Raw genomic sequence first — 27,862 nt, 5'->3', positions numbered from 1 at the left:
GTTTTCTAGCCAGCTCCAAGTGTAGTCAAAGGTCTTAGGTCAATGAACATGGTGTCCACCGCAGATGAAAAGTTTCATTGTCCAAATCCCAGATATTGCATGTATTGCATGTGTGTGTGTATGTGTGATTGCAGACCCCCAACAACAGCTACAGCAGCGAGCCAGGCACTCCCCTGCACAACACAGAGTTTGCAGCAGGTTCCAGCTTCACCTCCAACAACCTCCCCTATGACAAGTAAGTGTGGTGCACTCAAAACAGCATGTATGTGTGTAGAACCCAACAGTTATCATACAGTTGTTGATTAGACCACAGTCAATAGGGAAATTTGATTAAACTTTCATCTAAAGATATTTTTATCTTTCATACATATCCAGTCATCTTATACCAGTTTGTTGTGTGTTGACCTTTCATGCATATCCAGTCATCTTATACCGGTATGTTGTGTGCTGACCTATCATGTATATCCAGTCATCTTATACCGGTATGTTGTGTGTTGACCTTTCATGTATATCCAGTCATCTAGTACCGGTATGTTGTGTGTTGACCTGGCATGCATATCCAGTCATCTTATACCAGTTTGTTGTGTGTTGACCTTTCATGCATATCCAGTCATCTTATACCGGTATGTTGTGTGTTGACCTTTCATGTATATCCAGTCATCTAGTACCGGTATGTTGTGTGCTGACCTGGCATGCATGTCCAGTCATCTAGTACAGGTATGTTGTGTGTTGACCTGGCATGCATATCCAGTCATCTAGTACCAGTATGTTGTGTGTTGACCTTGCATGCATATCCAGTCATCTAGTACCAGTATGTTGTGTGCTGACCTGGCATGCATATCCAGGCATCTAGTACCAGTTTGTTGGGTGCTGACCTTTCATGCATATCCAGGCATCTAGTACCGGTATGTTGTGTGCTGACCTTTCATGCATATCCAGTCATCTAGTACCGGTATGTTGTGTGTTGACCTTTCATGCATATCCAGGCATCTAGTACCAGTATGTTGTGTGTTGACCTTGCATGCATATCCAGTCATCTAGTACCGGTATGTTGTGTGCTGACCTTTCATGCATATCTAGTCATCTAGTACCAGTATGTTGTGTGTTGACCTTTCATGCATATCCAGTCATCTAGTGCCGGTATGTTGTGTGTTGACCTTTCATGTATATCCAGTCATCTAGTGCCGGTATGTTGTGTGTTGACCTTTCATGCATATCCAGGCATCTAGTACCAGTATGTTGTGTGTTGACCTGGCATGCATATCCAGTCATCTAGTACCGGTATGTTGTGTGTTGACTTGGCATGCATATCCAGGCATCTAGTACCAGTATGTTGTGTGTTGACCTGGCATGCATATCCAGTCATCTAGTACCAGTATGTTGTGTGTTGACCTTTCATGCATATCCAGTCATCTAGTACCGGTATGTTGTGTGTTGACCTTTCATGCATATCCAGGCATCTAGTACCGGTATGTTGTGTGTTGACCTTTCATGCATATCCAGTCATCTAGTGCCGGTATGTTGTGTGTTGACCTTTCATGCATATCCAGGCATCTAGTACCAGTATGTTGTGTGTTGACCTTTCATGCATATCCAGTCATCTAGTACCGGTATGTTGTGTGTTGACCTGGCATGCATAACCAGTAATCTAGTACCAGTATGTTGTGTGTTGACCTTTCATGTATATCCAGGCATCTAGTACCGGTATGTTGTGTGCTGACCTTTCATGCATATCCAGTCAGCTAGTACCAGTATGTTGTGTGTTGACCTTTCATGTATATCCAGTCATCTTTTACCAGTATGTTGTGTGTTGACCTGGCATGCATGGGTAGTCATCTAGTACCGATATGTTGTGTGCTGACCTTTCATGCATATCCAGTCATCTAGTACCGGTATGTTGTGTGTTGACCTTTCATGCATACCCAGTCATCTTATACCAGTATGTTGTGTGCTGACCTGGCATGCATATCCAGTCATCTAGTACCATTTTGTTGGGTGCTGACCTTTCATGCATATCCAGGCATCTAGTACCGGAATGTTGTGTGCTGACCTTTCATGCATATCCAGTCATCTAGTACCGGTATGTTGTGTGTTGACCTTTCATGCATATCCAGGCATCTAGTACCAGTATGTTGTGTGTTGACCTTGCATGCATATCCAGTCATCTAGTACCGGTATGTTGTGTGCTGACCTTTCATGCATATCTAGTCATCTAGTACCAGTATGTTGTGTGTTGACCTTTCATGCATATCCAGTCATCTAGTGCCGGTATGTTGTGTGTTGACCTTTCATGCATATCCAGGCATCTAGTACCAGTATGTTGTGTGTTGACCTTTCATGCATATCCAGTCATCTAGTACCGGTATGTTGTGTGTTGACTTGGCATGCATATCCAGTCATCTAGTACCGGTATGTTGTGTGTTGACCTTTCATGCATATCCAGTCATCTAGTGCCGGTATGTTGTGTGTTGACCTTTCATGTATATCCAGTCATCTTATACCAGTTTGTTGTGTGTTGACCTGGCATGCATGGGTAGTCAGCTAGTACCAGTATGTTGTGTGTTGACCTTTCATGCATATCCAGTCATCTAGTACCGGTATGTTGTGTGTTGACCTTTCATGTATATCCAGTCATCTTATACCAGTTTGTTGTGTGTTGACCTGGCATGCATGGGTAGTCATCTAGTACCGATATGTTGTGTGCTGACCTTTCATGCATATCCAGTCATCTAGTACCGGTATGTTGTGTGTTGACCTTTCATGCATACCCAGTCATCTTATACCAGTATGTTGTGTGCTGACCTGGCATGCATATCCAGTCATCTAGTACCAGTTTGTTGGGTGCTGACCTTTCATGCATATCCAGGCATCTAGTACCGGTATGTTGTGTGCTGACCTTTCATGCATATCCAGTCATCTAATACCGGTATGTTGTGTGTTGACCTTTCATGCATATCCAGGCATCTAGTACCAGTATGTTGTGTGTTGACCTTGCATGCATATCCAGTCATCTAGTACCGGTATGTTGTGTGCTGACCTTTCATGCATATCTAGTCATCTAGTACCAGTATGTTGTGTGTTGACCTTTCATGCATATCCAGTCATCTAGTGCCGGTATGTTGTGTGTTGACCTTTCATGCATGTCCAGTCATCTAGTGCCGGTATGTTGTGTGTTGACCTTTCATGCATATCCAGGCATCTAGTACCAGTATGTTGTGTGTTGACCTGGCATGCATATCCAGTCATCTAGTACCGGTATGTTGTGTGTTGACCTTTCATGCATATCCAGGCATCTAGTACCAGTATGTTGTGTGTTGACCTTGCATGCATATCCAGTCATCTAGTACCGGTATGTTGTGTGCTGACCTTTCATGCATATCTAGTCATCTAGTACCAGTATGTTGTGTGTTGACCTTTCATGCATATCCAGTCATCTAGTGCCGGTATGTTGTGTGTTGACCTTTCATGCATGTCCAGTCATCTAGTGCCGGTATGTTGTGTGTTGACCTTTCATGCATATCCAGTCATCTAGTGCCGGTATGTTGTGTGTTGACCTTTCATGCATATCCAGTCATCTAGTACCGGTATGTTGTGTGTTGACCTTTCATGCATATCCAGTCATCTAGTACCGGTATGTTGTGTGTTGACCTTTCATGCATATCCAGTCATCTAGTACCGGTATGTTGTGTGTTGACCTTTCATGCATATCCAGTCATCTAGTGCCGGTATGTTGTGTGTTGACCTTTCATGTATATCCAGTCATCTTATACCAGTTTGTTGTGTGTTGACCTGGCATGCATGGGTAGTCAGCTAGTACCAGTATGTTGTGTGTTGACCTTTCATGCATATCCAGTCATCTAGTACCGGTATGTTGTGTGCTGACCTTTCATGCATATCAAGGCATCTAGTACCAGTATGTTGTGTGTTGACCTTTCATGCATATCCAGTCATCTAGTACCGGTATGTTGTGTGTTGATCTTTCATGCATATCCAGTCATCTAGTACCAGTATTTTTTGTGTTGACAGTACATGCACCTTAATCATCACGAGTACTGGTGTCTTGTGTGTTGACTTGAAATGCATGTCTAATCATCATGAATATATTTTGTGTTGACTTCAGGAGGTCACTGATGCTGTCTCAGCGGACGCAGATGTCCCTGAGCGGCCTCGCGGACAAGGGTGTAGGTTTGCCTCCAGCCTCCCCAAGTGATGATGAGACACAGGCCATGGTATGTATCCATTATCACATTGTACTTGGATATTGCACAGATTATGATGCTGCTTACATTCACTGGGAACAATTATTTCCAGATATGTGAGTCACATGTTGATATCCACTTCCTAGATTTAGGACTCTGGGTTGGAGTAGACGCAGCAGATACTCTTCAGTCACTGTCATGCCACACACTGGTCCGGGATTAACAGCCGTATTACAAGAGGATGTTCTCATCTGCCAGAGAAACTATGCTGCAGGGTCTCACAGCCATTGCAAGAATAGGTGTAGACTCTACTGATCTGTGTCAAACAAGTTGACGGTTGGACTCTCCACTACTTTGACATACAAGAAAAATACCATGATACAGACTTCGATTTATTAGCAAGCGTGGCAACATATTTTGGGCAGAAAACCTCACTTAAAACAAGGATTAACTGAACCCTGAAATTTAGTAACATCAACAGGATGGACAATTGGTACCACACAAATTGTACTGTTATGTCTACCGCGTCACGATGCCTGAACTTTCTGTTTGTGGAACATTATGTTTTTAACTTACCCTGCTTTACTCCTTAATGCATTTACTGCTTGTTCTTGACAGAAAAAAGAGCTGTGTGAGGTCTTTCTGAATAAGAAGTTGTTAGAACTAGTTGTGTGGCTAATCCCATCACACAGCTCCTATGTGACCATGGAAGTGATGACATCACGTATCATCACATTACTGCTGTCACTCAGAGAGAATGGTCACCTATTTTGAGCTCTCAGCTTTATCCATTACAATCCTTTGCATGTTATTACAACCTTATTGTTTTATGTGAATTATATCCTTCCTATGGTTTGTGTCTTCATACTTTACATATGATTTTTACCATTGCATTAATATTGTTCTTCCAATGAGCCAATTTGAATTCACTTCGTAGTCACGATTTTTCTTGTCATATGTTTTGTATTCTTTGTGTTGCTTGGTTCTTCTTATGCATTGTTGTACCTATGCTTCCCTATGGTTATTAAAGTGTTTATTCACTTTTCTTTGCGTAATCTTATCCCTTAACCTCCATGTTCTGGGATTTAGAATGTTACATACACACACAGTCATGGTGATTATACCTTCTGCTTCATTAGACATTTGACAGAATCTTACCTTGTCTTCGCAAGTCAATACCTGAGTATCGTGGCCTTGGAAGATGTCGAAGGCATTCATAGTTTTGGCATTCTGGTCATAGCACTACAGGTCACCAGTCCTTGTTGCGACTAAGAAGCTCCTAAGATCAAGCCTTACCTGACTTGTGCAGTGTTAGCATGCCTGACATAGGGGTTACTCTGCTAACCAGCTGTTTGGCTTGGTAAATCAGTTTCTAGACTTAAGCACATGCTAATTTCTCTTGTTGCTTTTTGCTGGGACATCCACATAGTCTTGTAGCATCCACAGACAGGATTGGTCGAAGCAGGTAAAGATTTGCACAAGTGTGCTCAATGACTGTCATGAACTACTGCAGAATTTATGTCCCTGAGGACCACATCTGAAAGTATGCCCTCCACCGTACCGTCCTATAAAGATGCATTAAGGAGTAATGTAGGATAAGTTAAAATATCTAGTAAAATCTAGATATTTTTTTATATTTGTGTACTTATCCTGCATTACTTCGTCTAAAGTAGCCCACCTGTCTCAGAGCTGCCTATCCCACAAAGTCTTCAGATGTTACGATCTAGCAGTAATGTGATGATACGTGACGTCATCACTTCAATGTTCATGTTGTAGCTGTGTGATGGGATTAGCCACACAACCAATTGGAACAACTTCTTCTTCAAAAAGACCTCACACAGCTCTTCTTTCTGTCAGAACAAGCAGTAGATGCATTAAGGAGTAATATAGGATAAGTATACAAATATAAAACAACATCTAGATTTTACTAGTATTTGAATGTGCCTACCACTGCTCTGTCATGAAGAAAATAAAGATCTAATCAGATTCTATACTACTGGTAGAATACCTGTTTGAGTGACCAGGACAGTGTTGTTTGCCTGGCAGGATGATTCATCCACCGTGTTCCTGATCGCTGGCTACACCCGCTACTCCTGTCCCTATGTGTGGGTGCGCTCCAACCATGAACGCCTGGTCAGGCTAACTGGGGGAGACACTCAGGAGAAAGACAACCCTCTCAGACTCAAGTCCACAAACAAGTGGAAGGATAATGGTGAGTGTGAAAATGATAGATAGCACCCAGGTTAAGTGTCTGTTCCCGCCATATTCAATGAGTCTGATCATCATGGCGTTGATAATTGTTAGAAGGAAAACCTGTCACAGATGTATCAACCAAATAGTGACCATTGCCTTGTCAAAGTTGAAACCACTGTGCACGTGCCACACCACCCACCAAGTTGTCCGTGGCGAGCGTTGGTGCACTAGGATTTCTATCTGTCACTGGACACTGCAATGGGCAATCCCTGAATGCGCTGATGCTCTTCATGACATGTTCCTTCCACAGCGACATCATTTCATGTCAGGTCATGTATCCTATAGTGCCACTATCTCCATGAGCTGTCCATTTCATGGCTTGCAGTTACTGCAGTTGTGTGCGAATAAAATCACCTCTACTCACAATCATCAGCAGGACTATGTTTGTGTTTACATGTGTTAGCTTTGCCCTATAATGTACTTGTGGATTGTTAAGAGCCCATGAAATGGAACCACTATATATATATAAAGACATCACTTGACATCCTGTTTCTTGGTGTAAAAAACTATATTTTTGTCCTGAACTATTACAAACATCATTATCCTTATCCCATCAAAATTCACAGCTAACATATACTTTTTAAACTACACATGGGGGTAGTTCAAGGCTAAACTATACTTTATTACATTACACATGGAGATAGTTCAAGGCTAAACTATACTTTATTACACTACACATGGAGGTAGTTCAAGGCTAAACTATACTTTATTACATTACATATGGGGGTAGTTCAAGGCTAAACTATACTTTATTACACTACACATGGAGGTAGTTCAGGGCTAAACTATACTTTATTACATTACACATGGAGGTAGTTCAGGGCTAACCTATACTTTATTACATTACACATGGAGGTAGTTCAGGGCTAAACTATACTTTATTACACTACATATGAGCTAGTTCAGGGCTAAACTATACTTTATTACACTACATATGAGGTAGTTCAAGGCTAAACTATACTTTATTACATTACACATGGAGGTAGTTCAGGGCTAACCTATACTTTATTACATTACACATGGAGGTAGTTCAGGGCTAAACTATACTTTATTACACTACATATGAGCTAGTTCAGGGCTAAACTATACTTTATTACACTACATATGAGGTAGTTCAAGGCTAAACTTTACTTTATTACATTACACATGGAGGTAGTTCAAGGCTAAACTATACTTTATTACACTACACATGGGGGTAGTTCAGGGCTAAACTTTACTTTATTACACTACACATGGAGGTAGTTCAGGGCTAAACTTTACTTTATTACACTACACATGGGGGTAGTTCAGGGCTAAACTTTACTTTATTACACTACACATGGAGGTAGTTCAAGGCTAAACTATACTTTATTACATTACACATGGAGGTAGTTCAGGGCTAACCTATACTTTATTACATTACACATGGAGGTAGTTCAGGGCTAAACTTTACTTTATTACACTACACATGGAGGTAGTTCAGGGCTAAACTTTACTTTATTACACTACACATGGAGGTAGTTCAGGGCTAAACTTTACTTTATTACACTACACATGGAGGTAGTTCAAGGCTAAACTATACTTTATTACACTACACATGGAGGTAGTTCAGGGCTAACCTATACTTTATTACATTACACATGGAGGTAGTTCAGGGCTAAACTATACTTTATTACATTACACATGGGGGTAGTTCAAGGCTAAACTATACTTTATTACATTACACATGGAGGTAGTTCAGGGCTAACCTATACTTTATTACATTACACATGGGGGTAGTTCAAGGCTAAACTTTACTTTATTACACTACACATGGGGGTAGTTCAAGGCTAAACTTTACTTTATTACATTACACATGGAGGTAGTTCAAGGCTAAACTTTACTTTATTACACTACACATGGAGGTAGTTCAGGGCTAAACTTTACTTTATTACATTACATATGGGGGTAGTTCAAGGCTAAACTATACTTTATTACACTACACATGGAGGTAGTTCAGGGCTAAACTTTACTTTATTACATTACATATGGAGGTAGTTCAGGGCTAAACTTTACTTTATTACACTACACATGGAGGTAGTTCAGGGCTAAACTTTACTTTATTACACTACACATGGAAGTAGTTCAGGGCTAAACTTTACTTTATTACACTACACATGGGGGTAGTTCAAGGCTAAACTATACTTTATTACACTACACATGGGGATAGTTCAGGGCTAAACTATATTTTATTACACTACATATGAGGTAGTTCAGGGCTAAACTATACTTTATTACACTACACATGGAGGTAGTTCAGGGCTAAACTTTACTTTATTATATTACACATGGGGGTAGTTCAGGGTTAAACTTTACTTTATTACACTACACATGGAGGTAGTTCAGGGCTAAACTTTACTTTATTACACTACACATGGAGGTAGTTCAAGGCTAAACTATACTTTATTACATTACACATGGAGGTAGTTCAGGGCTAAACTATACTTTATTACATTACACATGGAGGTAGTTCAGGGCTAACCTATACTTTATTACATTACACATGGAGGTAGTTCAAGGCTAAACTTTACTTTATTACATTACACATGGAGGTAGTTCAGGGCTAAACTATACTTTATTACATTACACATGGAGGTAGTTCAGGGCTAACCTATACTTTATTACATTACACATGGAGGTAGTTCAGGGCTAAACTTTACTTTATTACACTACACATGGAGGTAGTTCAGGGCTAAACTTTACTTTATTACATTACACATGGGGGTAGTTCAGGGCTAAACTATACTTTATTACATTACATATGGGGGTAGTTCAAGGCTAAACTATACTTTATTACATTACACATGGAGGTAGTTCAGGGCTAACCTATACTTTATTACATTACACATGGGGGTAGTTCAAGGCTAAACTATACTTTATTACACTACACATGGAGGTAGTTCAGGGCTAAACTTTACTTTATTACATTACACATGGGGGTAGTTCAGGGCTAAACTATACTTTATTACATTACATATGGGGGTAGTTCAAGGCTAAACTATACTTTATTACACTACACATGGGGATAGTTCAGGGCTAAACTATACTTTATTACATTACACATGGGGGTAGTTCAAGGCTAAACTATACTTTATTACATTACACATGGAGGTAGTTCAGGGCTAAACTATACTTTATTACATCACACACTGAGGAAGTTCAAGGCTAAACTATACTTTATTACGTCACACATTGAGGAAATTAAAGGCTAAACTATACTTTATTACATCACACACTGAGGAAGTTTAAGGCTAAACTATACTTTATTACATTACACATTGAGGTAGTTCAGGGCTAAACTATACTTTATTACACTACACATGGAGGTAGTTCATAGCTAAACTATACTTTATTACACTACTCATGGAGGTAGTTCAAGGCTAAACTATACTTTATTACACTACACATGGAGGTAGTTCAAGGCTAAACTATACTTTATTACATCACACATTGAGGAAGTTCAAGGCTAAACTATACTTTATTACACTACACATGGAGGTAGTTCAAGGCTAAACTATACTTTATTACATCACACATTGAGGAAGTTCAAGGCTAAACTATACTTTATTACATTACACATTTAGGTAGTTCAAGGCTAAACTATTCTTTATTACACTACATATGGGGATAAGGTTCAAACTGTATTTCTTAAATGAGTATATTTTTTTCTTATCTTGCATTACTCCTGAATGATTCACTGCTTACCTTACTTCAGCAAAAGATGTTCTTAGGTAAAAACAAATGTTTCTGTTTTCAGCGGACCATTGACGCTATCATGTGACCTTGATGACAAGTCACCTTCCTCTCATCACTGCCTTTCACATAACAGCAAGGATGTCTCTCAGCTGAGCTCTTTAAATTGGATATTTTAGACCCTTAGGTTAGGCTATTACCCTAAATTATGTCTGCCACGTGGCTCATTGTTTCCTGCCATTTTTAATTTCTGGTTCATCTAAGGCCATACCTTAGTTGGTGGATGATAGAGTGGAATGTCTGCTTGTAGACACCTCCCTTCAGGGTTGGGGCACTCGTCTGCAAGGCCAGACAGCCGCAGGGCTGTGGTCCGGTGCTCATCAAGTGGCACATAAACAATTTGGAGTTGGAAGTGTTGATTCTGGCCATCTCACATTGGCAGAATCAACTACAGTCCTCCCAACTCGCAATATCCACAGACAATCAGGGGACAATGAACTCCCATTCCCTTCTTCAACAGACATTCAGGTTCTTTCATCTAGTGGAATGGCTGGAACTACAATTCATAGTTCAGCACATCCCCAGATGTCAGAACATATTGGCCGATGCCTTATCCCAACCAGACAGGGTGGCACCCACTGAGTGGAAACTTCACACAGAGGCATTTCAATTGCTGTTTCAGAGGTTCAGGCAACCAAACATTTAACTGTTTGCAACTTGCCAAATCCATTAACTTGTAACATATGTCTCCCTGTTACCGTATCCGCAGGCTTTGGCGGCGGATGCATTCAGCATCCCTTGGCAAGGGCTAAAAGCATACGCTTTTCTGCTACCTGTTCTACTTCCCAAGGTGATACATAAGATCAAAGAGACAAGAAATCTTGCTCTGACTTTGGTTGTGCCCTGGTGGCCATCAAAGGGCTGGTCGTTGAGCTCAGAAATCTAGCAGAAACGGATCCACTACTCCTCCCACACTGGTCAAACCTACTCATCCACCCTCACAGCAAATTGCCTCACCCAATGCTAGTCAGGTTTCGTCTGCCACGCGTAGTTCATCTTGAAAAGGTGGTAAGTGCAAAGGGTTTTTCGGCACAGGCAGATAAGGCTATCACTTTAGCTCATCGTTCCTCTACTAGAGGGTTATACAATGATAAGTGAGGATCATTTGAAACATTTGATCATTGGGACATCCCCCGGATCCTTTTTGAGCATGTTACGCACAGATGGTACATCTCGGGTGATGTTGGAATTTTATAGCAAAAAATCCAGCACCAGGGCAACCTGGTTGTTCCTTCACTATCCCACAAATATCTATGATTGTGGGAGTTAAAGATGAGGGTGAACTCCTCTTGTGCCCGGTTTTCATCTGCGCTCCAAAACTTAGCGTGGTTCAAGGAATGTCCACGACCGAAGTTAGTCGCAACACCATATCTCTGGTTACACACACTCATCCTTAAGGCTTATGAGATCACCAGACTTGATCCACCGAGAGCGAATAATTCTCACGAGATCAGGGCATTAGTCTCTACCATGGAGTTATGAAGAAACTGTTCTATTAAAATGATCATTGAAAGATGTTTTTGGAGGTCAGACACTGTTTTCGCTAGTCATTATCTTAGCGATGTGGCTCTTGAGGACGTCGAAGGCATGCACAGTTTTGGCCCTCTGGTAGTATCCCAGCAGGTAACCAACCTTCAACGCAAATAATGAACTCGCCCGATATGGACCTAGTCTACTTCCCACGCAGGTCGTATGAGACACACCCAGTGTAAGAAATGTAGACAAGCTTTCTAATCAAGCGTTGGCTCGGTGACACAGTAGGTAAAGATTTTAGCTTTTGCTATCATCCATTATTACCATGTGTGTACAGGGTGTTACCCTTTATTACATTAAGTAATACGTTACCACTGTTATACCAAGGCTGTTGTCCCCCACAACTGCTCTTATAGCGAAATCTTCCACAGAGATCTCAATCACCTCATGCAGCATGTGCGTAGCCACCTAGCTGCCATGTGACACCCTTCACTCTTGTCTCTTCGCTTGCCTTCGCAAGACGTGTATATCGACTGCTCTGCATTCTACCAGCCTCCTGCTATCCTTGATGATATTTATTACTGTTTCTTAGTCCTAAGTAAACTGTAATGTACGGGGCGTTCGCCTAAATTTTTCGCGCCTTTTTTTTCCACTACTAACGGGGGTGAGGCGTCGGCACTTTGTGTTTTCCGTCCACCTTTAGTGGTATATCGTGGGGTGTTTTTTGCATCACCTATTAATATATATATGTATATCTATAATATATGTATTTTATGTATTCGCTATTATCGTTTGTTTTTCTTCGGAAAATCTACGTTTGTGAATATGTTTGGTGTGTGTGTTGTAACCATGTTTTGCTTTTTGTTCAAAGAACAATGTCTGACATGGAGATGGATTTGTCCAGCACCCCGACTACTCCTGTTACCAGGCGCTGTGGCGCCTGTCAGAGTTTTTTGTCGTCCCTGGATCCCCACGATGGTGTGCCCGCGGTGCAGGGTCCCTTGCGAGGACACCTGATGCACCCTGTGCGATGGTCTGGGGCCGGAGGATTTTGCGCGATACAGGCGCTACGTGCGTTCTGCTATCACCCTTGACGTGGCCGGTTCGTCCGGTCGGGCGCCCATTGCGGGCACTACCTCCTCGGCGGCGGATCCCTTTGCAGCCCTTTGGCTGTCCGGAGATTCCGTCGCGGCTTTGTTGTCTAAACTGGTGGGCTCCAAACTGACGGCCTTATCTCAGGATAAGGACCTGGTTGTTCCGTCCCCGGCCCGTTCGGTTGCTGCGGGTTTGGACGCGGGGTCCACGGGTACGGCGGCTACCGTAGTCACCGGTCCTTCCCCCGAGCCGATACTCCCGTTATCGACTAAGGACCGTGTTGCCATGGTGTATAACCTCTTTGAGGACATACCATGGCCCCAGCCGGTACCCCAGGGAATCCACGGCTCGGTGGGTTCCTCTGAGGTTTTCTGAGGTTTGCCGGGGCTTCGGCCTTTCTTTCTGGTACGTGCCATTTCTTGAGGCGGCATGAGTACCTTACCGCCTCTGGTTTGGACACTGCCAACCAAGAGGTGTTACTTTCCCAGCCTTGGTCTGCGCAGACCCTGTTTAATAATCGGATCCCTGGTGTTCTAAAAGAACAGCAGTCTGCTTCGTCTGCCGCGGCTTCGCGGCATACGTTGGATCTGGTTGGGTCTCTGCACAGACGCCTGGGTGGTGCCCCTTAACGGGAGTGCCCCTCAGGATGCTGCGGCAACAAGGGAATTGGGAACAAGTGTTTGACGACCCGTGGGTGGTCAACACGATCCGGTACAGCTATCGGCTAGATCTCAAAGCGGATCCGCCGCTCACCGTCGCCCCGTTGGAAGGTTTCTATTCGGAAGCCGATCCTCTCATTCTCGCCGATGCCATTGCCAGGTTGGTGGAGAAGAGGGCGGTACGGGAGTTAGCTCTACCAGAAATAACACCGGGGTTTTACTCCAGGATATTTCTCGTTCCCAAGAAGGACAGTGCCGAAATCGTTCAACGAGTTTAACCTGCACAAGCCGCCCAAGTTCAGAATGTTGACCTTGGCGTACCTGAAAGCTCTGATCATGCTGGCCGACTGGCTCGCTTCGATCAACCTGAAGGATGCTTATTTGCATGTTCCGATTCACTCGGACCATCACAAGTATCTCATGTTTGTCTTTCAAGGCAGGCACTACGAGTGGGTTGTACTCCCATTAGGCCTTTCGTCCGCTCCCTGTCTGTTCACCCGGTTAACCACCCCCATAGTGGGGTTCCTCCACAGGAGGGGTGTCAGGTACTTCGCGTACCTGGACGACTCGCTAGTGGCCAATCGAATGAGGGACACCCTGTCACGCCAACTCGATTTCGCACTTCGGCTCTTGGAGCAATTGGGGTGGATTGTCAATCTCCCCAAGAGCGAGTTAACCCCCTCACAGAACTTGAAGTTCATCAGAAGTCAGTTCAACACGGTGACCCATCGCCTCTTTGTCCCCCCAGACCGGTGGCACAAGATTCAAGCGATGATTGCCAAAGTCTTAGCGGTGCAACAGACTGTTCACTTTTGGGAACAGCTGTTAGGGCTACTAGTGTCAGCCCAGGACTGCACCAATCGGGGTTGTCTCCAACTCCGCCCGCTGCAACGGTTTCTAATCCACTTGTTAGCACAGGAGGAGAACAGTGCGACCGTCGCCCTCCCGGATCGGCTCCGGACGCATCTGGAGTGGTGGACGGTCCCTGGCAACGTCTTATCAGGAGTCTCTATGCAGCCCTTCCGGGCCATGTTGAACCTGTATACAGACGCCTATCTAGTGGGCTGGGGAGCTCTAGGCTGTGGTGCGTAGACTAACTAGATCTTCACATCAATTGCCTCGAGTTCAAGGCAGTGATAATCGCAGTCAATCACTGGAAGCATCGTCTCATCGACACCCGGCTCATGCTGGCGACCGACAACACGACGGTAGTGTCCTATGTGAACAAACTGGGGGAACTCACAGTCACTCGCTACTCGATCTCACGTTCGAGTTTTACGCTCTGGTGGACAGTGTCACGTGCCAGGTACGCGCCCGTCACATCCCAGGTGTGCGGAACGTACTGGCCGATACTCTATTGAGGCCGAGGCCCCACGGAGCAGTCGCTAAACCCAGTAGTGTTTCAGTGGCTGTGCAAACGTTTGGGTCGTCCGATGGTCGACCTGTTCGCAACACGGTTCAACAATCAACTCCCGTTGTTTGTATCACCAGTCCCGGACCCCTGGGCCATCGATCACGATGCTCTCGTGTTACACTGGATGGGCATGGACGCTTATGCTTACCCGCTGACGGCGTTAATACCACTTATTCTAAGCCGGCTCCGAGGAGTTCGCTGTCGAATGTTACTGATCGCGCCCATGTGGCCGAACAGATCGTGGTACCCTGACTTGCTGGCCCAGGCCACGCAGTCGCCACTTCCACTGCCTGTGAGACCGGATCTCCTGATCCACCCTCACACCCGTCAGCTTCATCCAAACGCAGGGCAGTTCAATCTGCACACGTGGATGTTGTCACCAAGCGTCTGAGGAGTAAAGGTTTTTCTCGTCGGGCGTCTCGGGCATACGTTAGTATGCATCGTGATTCTACCCAGAAGGTGTATAATGCTTGTTGGGCTATTTTCACGAAGTGGTGTTGTAAACATCACATTCATTCGCCAGATAAGGTATCTGTGCAGGATATTGCTCGTTTCATGTCTCCCTTACGAGAGACCCGGAAACTCTCCGGGGGTTCCATTGCCAACTATGTCTCGTCCGTTGCTACGGTACGGGATGTTGCTATGGGTACCAGTCTCTCAAAAGAGCTGGTGATTCGGGGTATTATCAAGGGTTTCAAACAGCACGATCTTAAAAAGGGCCGCCTTGGGGCACCGTCCTGGGATCTCTCCTTGGTGTTGAAACCACTTACGGAGGCTCCATATGAACCCTTGGGTAGTGCTTCGTTCCGGCATGTGACTTGAAAAACAGAATTTCTCCTCTCCTTTGCCACGGCGGCACAAGTGTTGGAAATACACGCACTCAATGTCACCAAAGTACGATTCGATAGGGGCGACGAAGGAGCGGTCTGCCTGGGCCTACTCATGGGCTTTGTCGCTAAGAATAAGAAATTTGGCCAAACGGAGAGAGAATTCACTGTAAGATCACTCAAAGAAATCTTACATCCTGCTGATACCGAGGACAGATCGCTGTGTCAAGTTAGGGCCCTTAAGTATTATCTTAAGGCTTCGAATGAACGCAGGCAAGGGCGTGACCGTCTGTTCATATCGTGTAACCCTAATCAGACTGCTGACATAACTCTCAACTTGATTGCGTTATGGCCTCGTTCTGTCATCAATCTGGCGTACCGGTCTCGGGGGTTACCGGTAGCGGGGTCAAACCCGCACGAGATTAGGGCGCTAGCGGCAACATTTGCCCTACACTCCAATATATCTGTTCACAGAATATTGCGGGGTTGTTACTGGCGTTCTGACTCGGTTTTTGCCAATCATTACCTCAGAAAGGTCTCTGATGAAGACGTGGAGGGTATGCACCGTCTTTGGTCGCTTATTGGTCATCTAAGGGGTGTGCCCGGTGCAATTCCGTACACCTCCTCAGGCTTCAGACCTTGCACGGTGGTCAATCTGGGTCTACTCCCAACGTTCCTACAGCTGTGAGTACGGGAGAGGGGGTCCCACAAGCCAGCGCGCTCATCCACAGGTGAGTGCGGCTTTCTGTGTGTTTCTTTATTTTGAATTGACAATTATGCACTTAATTGTCTACTGTGTATTGCAACCTTGTAATGCATGCTTGCAAATATTGAATTTAGGTCACGTGCCTGTTACATACGCTTAAGTAGGCTTGTTCTTGGGATATACGGTCCGAATGAAATTAATTTCCCTCTTTTCGACTGTTTAACCTGATCTAAGATTCAGCTCACACAGATACTGTGTTCTCATCCACTGCGGCGATGAAATACCTATCCAGTGGGGCCGTTTGGAGTCACAAATCGTTTGGCAATAACGATTGAGCCTTACAGCTTGACAGTGCTTTGGTATCCCTATATGGTAACGCCAAGCTGGGAGCATGCACATCGAGTGCTTCCGCCTTGTTGTATACTTCCGCTGGTCGGAAGAAACACGAGCAGTCAGGTTTCGGGTTGTAGGTGCTCCCCACTGCCTACTGTGATAGTCAGCCTCGGTATAACAGTGGTAACGTATTACTTAATGTAATTTGTAGAATTTTCCTATTTGGAATATTCTGTAAGTAATACGTTACCACTGGGCCGCTGCCCGCCCGTCCGTCCCCCGAGCTCTTGCTCTCACAAGAGACAAGAGTCAAGGGTGTCACATGGCAGCTAGATTGCTACGCACATGCTGCATGAGGTGATTGAGATCTCTGTGGAAGATTTCGCTATAAGAGCAGTTGTGGGGGACAACAGCCTCGGTATAACAGTGGTAACATATTACTTATAGAATATTCCGAATAGGAAAATTCTACAAAATTCTTATGTTAACCCAAAAGTTAGGGCATTTTTTCTGTGCCTTTTCCGCCTCATGGATTATTGACAAAAGTGTGTTGTTTGGGGAGTTTGAATTATTGATGTTTTGAACATCTGAAGGTATATGCGCCTTTAAACCGTCCGATACAGATGCATTATGGAGTAATGCAGGATAAGTAAAAAGTATGGTGAAATCTAAATACTTTTTACATTTGTATACTTATACTGCATTACTAGCCATTCGTCGCAGACTTGCCTACCCACTTTGGCTTCTGAAACCTCAAAAGATTGTTTCTTAAGCTTGGGCGACAGGCAGTGATGTGAGGTGACTTGTCATCAAGGTCACATGACAGCAGCAATGGTCCATGACAAAACAGGTGTTGAAATCTGAACATCTTTTTTATCCCCCGCCCCAACGAAGTTGGCGGGGGATATAGAAATGGGTTCCGTCCGCGTGTGTGTGTGCGTGTGTGTGTGCGTGTGTGTGTGCGTGTGTGTGTGCGTGCGTGTTTGTGTGCGTGCGTGTGTGTGTGCGTCCCGAAATCGTTTCCGGAGCATAACTCAGAAACCATTAATTATTTCTCTATGAAACTTTGCATGTCTATCAGACTCATGCTGAACTGGTGTCTTTTGCTATTTAGGAATTTTATAAATTTTTGTTTTTTACGTTTCCATGGCAACAAGTTGGACTTGGGTTCTATAAGGGTGCTGTTTGTTTCCGCAGCGTTACTCAAAAACCATGAAATACTTTCTTACAAAACTTTGCATGTCTAATAGCCACATACTGCACTGGTGGCTTTTGCTATTCAGGAATGTTATAAATTTTTATTTTTTATGTTTCCATTGCAACAAGTTGGTTCTGTAAGGGTGGTGTTCGTTTCCGGAGCATAACTCAAAAACTGTTAAATCCTTTCTTACAAAACTTTGCATGTCTACTAGGCACATACTGAACTGGTGCCTTTTGATATATAGCACTTTTAGAAATTGTTATTGTTTATATTTCCATGACAACAAGTTGGATTTAGGTTCTGTGAGGGTAGGGTTCGTTTCCGGAGCATAACTCATAAACCGTTCAATATTTTTTCATCAAACTTTTTTTCATCATAGTATAACAAATAAACTGTTAAATATTTCCTTGCATGTCTATATATAAAGCGCATACTGAACTAGTGCCATTTGATATTAAGGAGTTTTAGAAATGTTAATTTAGAATTTCCTTTGCAGCTATTTTGACATGGGCTTAGAGCAATGTTGGGTCAGTTACCTGGTTTGGGGCCATAACGTGTTAAAATGGGCGGGGGATATAGATGACTTTGTCAACTATACGCTTGTTTACCCAAGACCATTGCTGAGCGCTGTCTTTTGTTATCATAAGGTATACAGTGAATGTGTTAAGGAGTAATGCAAGATAAGCATACAATTGTAATTTTTTTTAGATTTTACTAACCTGTCTCAAGTTTTACTACCAGCCCAACATTTTTCTCGCTGTTACAGACGTTTGTATATGGGACATCATCGCCGAGTTAGTCAAGCTATGCACGTATCCAGCTCCCCGCAACCCATTTGCCGTGGACATTCCATTCTTCTCAACTCTGCCACTCTCAGAGCAGGTGTTATCAACAGCAGCCATGGTGTCCTTCTTGCAGAAAGTGTTGATACATACACCTGATGACAGACCTTATGCTGCTAAAGGTAGGAGAAAGTGTTGATACATACACCTGATGACAGACCTTATGCTGCTAAAGGTAGGATAAAGTGTTGATACATACACCTGATGACAGACCTTATGCTGCTAAAGGTGAAGAAAGTGTTGATACACACACCTGATGACAGACCTTATACTGCTAAAGGTAGGAGAAAGTGTTGAAACACACACCTGATGACAGACCTTATGCTGCTAAAGTAGGATAAAGTGTTGATACACACACTTGATGACAGACCTTATGCTGCTAAAGGTAGGAGAAAGTGTTGATACACACACTTGATGACAGACCTCATGCTGCTAAAGGGTAAAAACACACAAACAATGCAAACGTAAAAATTGATTGAGTTTAAGTATGTTTTTTTTCATACTTTAATAATTTTCAATTACATGTTATCTTGAAAAAGAGTGGAAAGTGAATATTGGACATTCATCAAAAAGTAAATAAACATTTTACTCCCAAATGATCACTTTGACCCTTCTTCTCTTTGTATCAGTTTTTAAATTCCTACCCGGTAATGTGTGTAACACTTCATTGTAACAATAATAACAGGAAGGAGAATGCCATAATCAGGACAAGTTAGATTATTGTTCTATTTCCATTTCACAGTGTTGTGGATTTCTTTGCAGTGTTTGAGGATCTCCAGTTAGTGACAAAATGTCACTTCTCTGCTGTTCAGAAACTGGCTAAGGAGGGAGGGTTGCCCATTCTGCATCAACAGCAGCAACAACAGCAGCAGCAGCGCAGGAAGATGAGTGGCGGTCAGTCTCAGTTGTCATCACGGAAACGGTATCCAAGCAGCGGCAGTCAGTACCCGGCCCAGTATGGGCAGTACCAGCAGCCCACAGCAGGCTACAGCTACGGCAGTCACAATACTTCCAGCTACTGACTGACTGACTGACTCACACACACACACACACACACACAAACACACACACACACACAGACAGGGGGCATTGTCCTAGGGTCTAGTCACAGAACTGACCTTGAAGGTGGACATAGGACAATGCTCCTGGGGATGTTTGAAGACTATGTTGTCCTTTGTATGGACACAACTGGAGAGAGATTACAGTATATGTATAATAGACATTATATAACAGATCTGTTTTGCTCTTCTAGTTGCCATAATATGTATTGTCATGATCTGTGCTGCATTAGGGAAGAGTATATTGTCGAATATGTCAAATACAAGGAACAGCTGTGTGTGAACTTGATTCATTTTATTGATGACATGACATGATTAAACATAAAACAAGAAGAAAGAATAAACAATTTGATAGGAATCTTTCATACAGCAAATCATGCTTCGTTCTACTAAAAAACTGCTTCAAATTTGGTATTATTTATGAGGAATCCTTGTGTTGACCTCAAATACTACCAGAATATATTGTATGTCAGATGTGGGCAGGTACACATTCCACACATAGTGTAATGTAGCAACAACAGCCACCACTCACCTGTACACCTGTAGAGGTAATGGATGATGTATGGTCGATGGAAGTATTGGGTAATCTCCGTATGTGATGGCAAGAGATAATAGGAAAAACTACTTCATGTCATGTTAACCATGGATTTAGCTGAATAATGTTTGTCTTGTTTATTGTTTTGCTTTCGTCATTATAAAAAATGTCACCAAGCGACAGTTGCCAGTGTGTGTAAGATGGTAGTCAGTTGCAGGCGTTGTGTAAGCGGAGACATGAGAGATCTGTTTCATAAACTCATTGTGGGGTTTGGATCTCTTGGGTCTGTTCCCCAAAGTGACCATATTGGATCTTATCCTTCATTCAAACTTCTAACATAGACCCACACCAGTAGTAGTGCTACGGTGGCTTATTGGACAGAACCCAGGTCATCTGGCAGCAGTTGGCCACACTGTTGATCTGCATACACATCCGTGACACACTTGCTGTATTCCCTCTGTTGATGTTCTGGTATGGAGCCTACTATTTATAGTTGTATATATTTGAAAAGTAATAAATGTATCATCACCCACATATCATCACCCATATTTGTCATCTCATTACTGTATTCATCCCTCCAAGGGTTGTACTGTATATGTCCCATGTCTTAGTTGCATGTATGTAGAAGACTGAGAGAAGTAAGTATGATGAATATATTAGATAACAGAATCATGTCCAGAGACTAGTGTCACCAGATGCTAACATGGTGTTGGTGATGGTACTGAGACTGTTCCGTGACATCTGAACTAGAGGATGAAGAGGACACCAACATCTTGTCCCATGTCAGCTGATCAATCTGCAAATGACTGAGATATTGTATGATACACTCACTATATCTTATCTGTCTCTCTATGTCTGTCACTACATCCTGTTGGAATAATGGGTTGGCCTTGCTTGTAGCACAATCCGATGAACATAGAGTACAGTGACCAGTTTGTGTACTTTTCATGTCATCTACCACACTACTTGAAATTAGTGATACTGTTGTGAAGCCCTCATATGTCCTGCCTAGACTCAATTACTTACATGCAACCGTGAACCAATAGTAAAATACAGGTAGCGGTAAACACCTTGAATTGTTAACGAGTCAACCATGCACTTTTTAGCTTTCACATAAAATATAATTCCTACATGTGCATGTCAGCCAGCCAGAACACTGATTCAGTATTTTCAGAGGATAACCACAGCAATGAAGCCGAAGAAGGCACTGATTATATTTGCAGTAGTTGTTTGTCCCACTCTTAAAAGTCACTCCAGCAGGGATGAGTGAGCTATGTTTGGATTGACCTCTGCCCTGCTAACTTAATGTTGTCAATGGCGTTGGCTATGAAGGACGTGGGGTGAGCGTCCACACCTGGGACGTCTCCCCTGAACAAGGTTGTATGGTGAGAGTCTTTTTGCCTGCCTGGAGACATAGTCCACTGATTTTTTCATGTAAATATCTGTCCTGAAACAAGTCGAAGAAGATTATTTCAATCTGTGGCAATTGGAAACAAATATTAAAGGTTATTGACAAATGTGCTGTCACTTTTTCAATATTCGTTCTTGTGCTAGTTACACCGGAACGACTGTGTGGCAAGTGTCTACCTGAGTGTATGTCCAGCTTGATCCCTGCCGAAAGTTTAGCCAGACATTTCCGTCCTTGACGTAAGTGTCGACTCTCTTGGAAGACATTGAGTTCAAATTTCACTGATAATTTCATTATTTTAATATGTGGCAAAAAATGTAACGTAATTGACAAATGTGTTATCACTCTTTCAATATTCGCTCGTGCTCGTTACATATGAAAGACTGTGTGTGGCAAGTGTCTACCTGAGTGTATGTCCAGCTTGTTCCCTGTCGAAGGTTTAGCGAGACATTTCCGTCCTTGACGTATAGGTGTTGATGGTAGTTCCAGATCTGCCCATTGTCACGCATGCACCAAAACTGAAGGTAGAGACAGATGCAGAGGGTGTTGTTTACTTCGCACTCAAGCAATATTCCAGTTATAAGACGGCAGCCTGTATGTGATCGAGTATGGACCAGGAATCCAGTTATTTATATTATGAGCAACCATCCAGGGCTGTCGGGATGAGTTGACAAATGCCATCAATCAAGTCATGGAGCCGGTTCCCTGTTGGTTTCTAGGGACCAATCCTAACCGGGAATCCCTAAAGCTTCCGAATCTTACCACTAGCAATGGGGTGCTGCTGACACATTCGACCCCTGGTCACCACGGTTTACAGCATGAACACAGTGTAATAGTTTGGGCAGGACAGAACCACTTCGTGGGTTATATTTGTTAAGCTATAGTAAGAGTAACCTTGAACTAGGTCATGATAATATACTATTAAAAAAAAGTAGGGGATATTTCATTTTGCGATCATACTTGTAACAAATGCAAATGAATACAAGACAAAGTGATATAGATCCTTACAGAGGAAACATTTCCAGTGAAATTCGTCCCCCAAACACAACAATGGCAACCCCAGGATCTGCACGTGATGCTAGTAATGATCATGGGGGCTGAACACCAGATTTGCACGACTTTGAATTTGAAGGTTATACCCACCGTGGAAGGAAATTTGAAGGTGGAAACATCAGTTTGATTGTTTTGGAACTCAGTTACCAAACAGGTGACATGCGCCGACTTACACAAAATGAAAGGTTACGTGCCCTTGGCATGCTACAGGTTGGCACAACACAGACCGTTGTGGCACGGACGATGAACGTTTCACAGTCTGTCATCAGCAGATTATGGTCCAGATATCGTGCTACACATTCTGTTAATGATAGACGACGCTCGGGTCGACCAAGGGCGACAACTCATGCACAGAATCGATTTATCCGTACTGTAGCCTTGCGAAATCGTGTCATAACGGCTAATCAGATTAGAGCTCGACTACTAGCAGACACTGGTGTGAGAGTGAGTGCCCAGACGATCAGAAATGGACTGCACAGAGGTCATTTACACGCCCGACGTCCTCGCGTCATTCCATGTTTGAGAGATCATCACATAAGGGCAAGACGCCGTTGGTGTCGGGATCGTCAACACTGGGATAATCGACGTTGGAACAATGTAATATTTTCAGATGAGTCGAGGTTCACTGTGGACTTCCTGGACAGGCGTAGGAAGGTGTGGCGTCGACGAAACGAACGTTTCCATGATGTTAACGTCATTAGACATGATCAATTTGGGGATGGATCTGTAAAGGTCTGGGGAGGCACCACTGCTGCTGGAAGAACGGACTTACATGTTGTTGCCGGACGTGTCACAGGCCAGTACTACCGGGACAACATCTTGGCAGCCCATGCTGTGCCGTTTCCACGTCGTCATGGCCGCCGTTTCATCTTCCAGGATGACAATGCAAGATGTCACAGGGACAGGATTGTTACAGATTACCCCCAACAGCAGCATATCACCACATTACCATGGCCAGCGCTGAGTCCGGACCTGTCCCCCATCGAGCATGTCTGGGACATGCTTGGACAGCAGTTACGTCAACGTCAACAACGTCCTACCACTATCCAAGAACTTGGTGCTGCGTTGCAACAGGAGTGGAATAACCTTGACAAAAATGACTTGGGACGCCTCGTAAGGAGTATGCCACGTCGTATCCGTGCCTGTCTAGCCAACAGAGGGGGGTTTACCCGTTACTGACTTTGCTTTCATGTCATGGCAATTTTGCTGTTTGACCCTGGGTTTAGTTTTGCCCTTTGTATGGAAAATCTGTGCTTCACCGACAGTAACAAAGGTGTGGAATAAATTGACAAATGTTCCCTTAATGTCTTTTCGTTATTTGTTTCCTCTTTGGGTTCACAATTTCCGTGTCATAAATCTTGTAAATCCAATATCCCCTACTTTTTTTAATAGTATACTTTACTTCCAGTTACACCCCGACTAAGTGTGTACTGTAAAGGCATATGGTTCATAATGATCCTACCTGATTGTAACCCTTGCCCCCGCATGTATACATATACGGCAGCAGGGAGTGCCGCCCCATCGAGTCTATACAGTTATTGTAGGCAGCGTTCCGAATCTGAAAATGAAAACAACCTGGAATAACACAGCTTCCTCTTCAATGGTGAACAGCCATTATAGTAAGCATCCAGAGTTGGTCACGGTGTTTGATGGTAAATAGATTCGGTAATAAAAATAATATATTGCTAATGAACTCCCAAAGCTTGTTCATTTGTCCACCTCCCATTTTGTCCATCAGCATTTTCAAGCTTTAACCACGTCTGTGTTGTCCGACCGCCTGCAGAGCGGAATGAGACTTACATTCACTGGCCAGCTACAGTGAGAATACAGATGGTGAACACTCATACCTCTCCTACAGTCAGACAGTCTGTGGGCACTGGTAGTTCCGGGAGCACGTTCTTCAAGTACCACTCGAAGTTATGGCAGTTTAGGCTCCGCCGCAATTCTTGTCTTTCCCAGATATCTCCAACAACAACCTAAAGAGAAATGGTACACATAAGAAAAGCCCGAGTAAGTTGAGCAGATTCTGGCCAACGGGATATGTACCCTTTCCCAAAATGTAACAGATGTAATCCAAGAATGTGTGATATACACCTGTCTCTGACTTCACTATTTCTACCAATCATCAACCTTCTCAATATTTCAACCTGTCACCAACCTTCTCAGTATTTCTACCAATCACCGACCTTCTCAGTATTTCTACCTGTCTCCAGTCTTCTCAGTATTTCAACCTGTCACCAACCTTCTCAATACTTCAACCTGTCACCAACCTTCTCAGTATTTCTACCTGTCACCAACCTTCTCACTGTTCTCAGTAATTCAACCTGTTACCAACTTTCTCAGTATTTCAACCTGTCACCAACCTTCTCAGTATTTCAACCTGTCACCAACCTTCTCACTGTTCTCAGTAATTCAACCTGTCACCAACCTTCTCAGTATTTCTACCTGTCTCCAGTCTTCTCAGTATTTCAACCTGTCACCAACCTTCTCAGTATTTCAACCTGTCACCAACCTTCTCAGTATTTCTACCTGTCACCAACTTTCTCAGTATTTCAACCTGTCACCAACCTTCTCAGTATTTCTACCTGTCACCAACCTTCTCAGTATTTCAAGCTGTTACCAATCTTCTCAGTATTTCAACCTATCACCAACCTTCTCAGTATTTCTACCTGTCACCTACCTTCTCAGTACTTCTATTTTCTCAGTATTTCTACCTGTCACTTACCTTGTCAGATCCAGTAGTCTGATAGAAGAACTTCTTGTAGTCATCCATCCACACCTCGGCTACGCGAGCAGCGTTCCTCCTTACACTGCCGGGGATGGGCCAGTGGATGGGGTTGTTGTGGTGGAAGATGTGACCGACATGTGAGCAGGGCAGCAGCTCCACGCTGCCGTTACACATCCACACCTGCACCACAGACAGAGAGCAAGAACATACATGACGCAATGGATGCAGCCTCTGGCTAACTTGTTGACACGTTTATTTTATGTGACACAGCTCTACTAAAGAGTTATTGCCAACTATGTGATCTTGTGTACTGTGGTATTAAGGGTGATGTGAGATCCCTTTACAGTATGCATGCATACCATGGAGAATTTACCACGTTGGACTAAAGTGATTTGAAATCACACCTGCATGTATTTAGGTCAACATTTCCTTTAACCGTTACGCATAACTGATGGGTACTCCTTCAGCCAAACCTTGAAAGACAGTTCGATGTTCTCCCCTCCCCAATAGTCCAGCCCTGGGTCGTAGGCTCCCAGCAGAGTGAAATAGGCCCGGGATATCGCGAACAACCCACCAGGCATTGTGGCGGATCTGAAAATACACACGGACACAAGTTTTGGTTGGAACCATCTGAACATCCTGTAACAAAGACACATCTAACCATGTTAGTGATGACTGTAGCCATGTTGACTTACTTGATGGGTGCAGTTTGGGAACGGGCGGGTTTGCTGTGCAGTTCGTGGATGCCTATCCATCTGAAGATGAGATTTGTCCAGGAGAATGTCCCAACGCTGAGGGGAACATGGGGTTTGACAGACAACGTGTCCGGCTTGATAGACTCTATTGTTGGATATGGGACGGCATGAGGGTTCTCAGCAATCCGGTCCAGCAGGGGTTCGAGCCAACCTTACAAGAGATACCAAACCATTCATCATTGTCATGTTACGGTCTTGCATTACGGTATCTTTCCTTCATATGTAAATACAGAGACAGGTTACAACAACCACTATGATGATGCAACAATCCGAGTCTACCTGGGAAACACTCGATGTGTGAGTCGAGGAAGACGAGGACGGAGGCGGTGGCGTGTTTGTAGCCCAATAGCCTTGCTCTTGTCAGCCCCTCACGCTGACCTGTCCGCAGTATCTTCACTATGCTCAGCCCAGACATGTACTTCTCAAGGGCTGCGCCAAGATGGTCTGGACAAATATGATACACGGTTAATGTAAACCTGCATCGAGCTATCTTGATCGGTTACTCATAGTCGTTAATTCTTTTCACAAAGAGAAGTGTTGTCATATGAAGTAATTGGAGTCCGCGGTAGACGAGGTCGCGCATACCAAGGTTAGAGTGGCAGTGGTAGACGAGGTCGCGCCTACCAAGGTTAGAGTGGCAGTGGTAGACGAGGTTGTATGTACCTAGGTGAGAGTGGCGGTGGTAGACGAGGTTGTATGTACCTAGGTGTGAGTGGCGGTGGTAGACGAGGTTGTATGTACCTAGGTGAGAGTGGCAGTGGTAGACGAGGTTGTATGTACCTAGGTGTGAGTGGCGGTGGTAGACGAGGTTGTATGTACCTAGGTGTGAGTGGCGGTGGTAGACGAGGTTGTATGTACCTAGGTGTGAGTGGCGGTGGTAGACGAGGTTGTATGTACCTAGGTGTGAGCGGCGGTGGTAGACGAGGTTGTATGTACCTAGGTGTGAGTGGCGGTGGTAGACGAGGTTGTATGTACCTAGGTGTGAGCGGCGGTGGTAGACGAGGTTGTATGTACCTAGGTGTGAGTGGCGGTGGTAGACGAGGTTGTATGTACCTAGGTGTGAGTGGCGGTGGTAGACGAGGTTGTATGTACCTAGGTGAGAGAGGTGGTGGTAGACGAGGTTGTATGTACCTAGGTGAGAGTGGCAGTGGTAGACGAGGTTGTATGTACCTAGGTGAGAGTGGCAGTGGTAGACGAGGTTGTATGTACCTAGGTGTGAGTGGCGGTGGTAGACGAGGTTGTATGTACCTATGTGTGCGTGGTTGGTGGTAGACGACGTTTCACGTACCTAGGTCGGAGGCGTCGTCAACGAGGATAATCTCCTGGAGGAGGTGTGGTGGCGAGCGGTTGATGATACTGTGCACAGAGCGCAATAGGGTAGACCATGCCTCGTTGTGGAAACACATGATGACACTCGCCCTATGCCTGCTCTGATGACTCAATGACCGACATCTGCAACAGAGTATAAGCTATGGGCCGATTCACAGTGGAGGTCTTTTTTCAATAAATTCTCCACTGCTCATGAAACCTTGGTACACCTCTTGGTTTCCTG

The 27,862-nt window shown here is 43.9% G+C and overlaps 1 protein-coding gene across 1 annotated transcript in view; it reads left to right on the top strand.

The window, feature by feature from the left end:
• Positions 1 to 20,910, top strand: part of LOC139447450 (uncharacterized) — a 28,133-nt gene extending 7,223 nt beyond the window's left edge. Inside the window, exons 3-7 of the mRNA XM_071228798.1 lie at positions 135 to 235; positions 4,121 to 4,229; positions 6,246 to 6,411; positions 18,698 to 18,895; positions 19,536 to 20,910. Of these exons, the coding sequence (XP_071084899.1) occupies positions 135 to 235; positions 4,121 to 4,229; positions 6,246 to 6,411; positions 18,698 to 18,895; positions 19,536 to 19,795 (834 nt within the window). The 3' untranslated portion in view covers positions 19,796 to 20,910. The remainder of the gene's footprint in view (positions 1 to 134; positions 236 to 4,120; positions 4,230 to 6,245; positions 6,412 to 18,697; positions 18,896 to 19,535) is intronic.
• The last annotated feature ends 6,952 nt before the right edge of the window (positions 20,911 to 27,862 follow it).

Source organism: Haliotis cracherodii, unplaced genomic scaffold (assembly GCF_022045235.1).
Source record: "Haliotis cracherodii isolate W230 unplaced genomic scaffold, xgHalCrac1.p SCAF_7, whole genome shotgun sequence".
Taxonomy (NCBI): Eukaryota; Metazoa; Mollusca; class Gastropoda; order Lepetellida; family Haliotidae; genus Haliotis; species Haliotis cracherodii.
The sequence above is the reverse complement of the archived record's forward strand: the minus strand, read 5'-3'. Positions and strand labels throughout refer to the sequence as shown.